Raw genomic sequence first — 1,279 nt, 5'->3', positions numbered from 1 at the left:
TCTGTGCCAGCCCCAGTGCAGGTGACAGCACGGGAGGGGGGTGCCAGCCCCTGTCCCCTCTGCTTTGAACTCGGGAAAGGCCGGGCAGGTCTGACTCAGCCACAGCTGACCTGAACTATGGTTGGAATGGCGAGAGATGCTCGGGAACAACACGTCCTGCCCTTGGCCAGCGCCGAGGAAAACACCAACGCCTGCTCCTAACAACGCAGGTAAACTATTTGTGCTTTTAAATACTTTCTTTTATAAGAATTCCTTCACGTACATTAGAGCAACGTGTCCCCTTCCCTGCACCCCGAGCCGCTGCTGTCCCCACAGGGGTGACAGGGGGCAGGGTCCCCACCACCCCCTCATCACACACGAACCACCCAGTGACCAGTGCACATTGCCTTTTATTCAAAAGCTGTAAAAATAAGCTCTAAACTGCTTCAGTTTGGCTTCGGCAAAGACAGATCAAGACATTGGCAACAAGGGGAGGTCAATGATCCGGCAGCAACGTGACCTGGAGAGAAACGGGGCTCAAACCCCCAAAAAGCCGCAGCGTTTCCAGCACAGCTGAGGGGTGGAGGTGCTCGTGGCGAGGAAGGACGAGCTCTGCCATGGTTCGAGTCGTCCCTGCTCCCTTTCAAATGAAGCCTCAGCTCTTGGTCACTGGAGAGTCCCCAAAAACGCGTGGAGATGGGGACACCCCCCTGCAGACACCCAGAGCAGGGGACAGCACAGAGGGGGTTTAAGCTCGATTTTGCATCTGGCGAGGGCAGATCTAAGCGCTCCCTGGGAGGCATGGCACAGGCTACAGGTTTGGCTGTCCCAAAGTTTGGCGTGGAGGCACCCACCGCCATGGAGCAGGGATGAGGAATCAAAGCCAGGCGGAAAACAGGCTGGAAAAACGGTCCTAGGGGAACAGCTCGTTTTTTTGGGAGGCTTGGCCACATCCCAGCACGATGCTGAGCATGGCTATGGCTCCCCAAAAGCCCCGTGGAGCTCCCAGCCCTCGGCCGAGGGTGTCACAGCATGCGGGTCACCACCATGGTGAGGAAGTCCTCGTAGCTGAGCCGCACGTTGCCCACCAGCGCCGTGTCCTTCTCGCGGAAGGCGTCGGTCGTGCTCTGCAGCTGCATGCAGATGTGGATGAAGCGGTCGAGCTGGATGCTGGGGTTGGGGGAGCGCTGGGCGTAGCGGGCCAGCAGTAACTGGCTAAACTGGGGGCTCAGGTTGTAGCCCATCTGGGAGAAAGCTGGGAGCGAGAAACACTCGGGTGAAACCCTCCTGAAGAAGGAGG

General features: G+C 58.4%; 1 protein-coding gene across 1 annotated transcript in view; it reads right to left on the bottom strand.

Annotated features, from left to right (window-relative positions):
• Positions 1 to 1,004: 1,004 nt before the first annotated feature.
• PEF1 (penta-EF-hand domain containing 1) overlaps positions 1,005 to 1,279 on the bottom strand; it is a 1,645-nt gene continuing 1,370 nt past the window's right edge. Inside the window, exon 3 of the mRNA XM_010188061.1 lies at positions 1,005 to 1,234. Within this exon, the coding sequence (XP_010186363.1) occupies positions 1,005 to 1,234 (230 nt within the window). The remainder of the gene's footprint in view (positions 1,235 to 1,279) is intronic.

This window comes from Mesitornis unicolor, unplaced genomic scaffold, assembly GCF_000695765.1.
Source record: "Mesitornis unicolor isolate BGI_N332 unplaced genomic scaffold, ASM69576v1 scaffold49197, whole genome shotgun sequence".
In the NCBI taxonomy this organism is placed as follows: domain Eukaryota; kingdom Metazoa; phylum Chordata; class Aves; order Mesitornithiformes; family Mesitornithidae; genus Mesitornis; species Mesitornis unicolor.
Note: the sequence above shows the minus strand (reverse complement) of the source record. Positions and strands in the feature narration are given on the sequence as shown.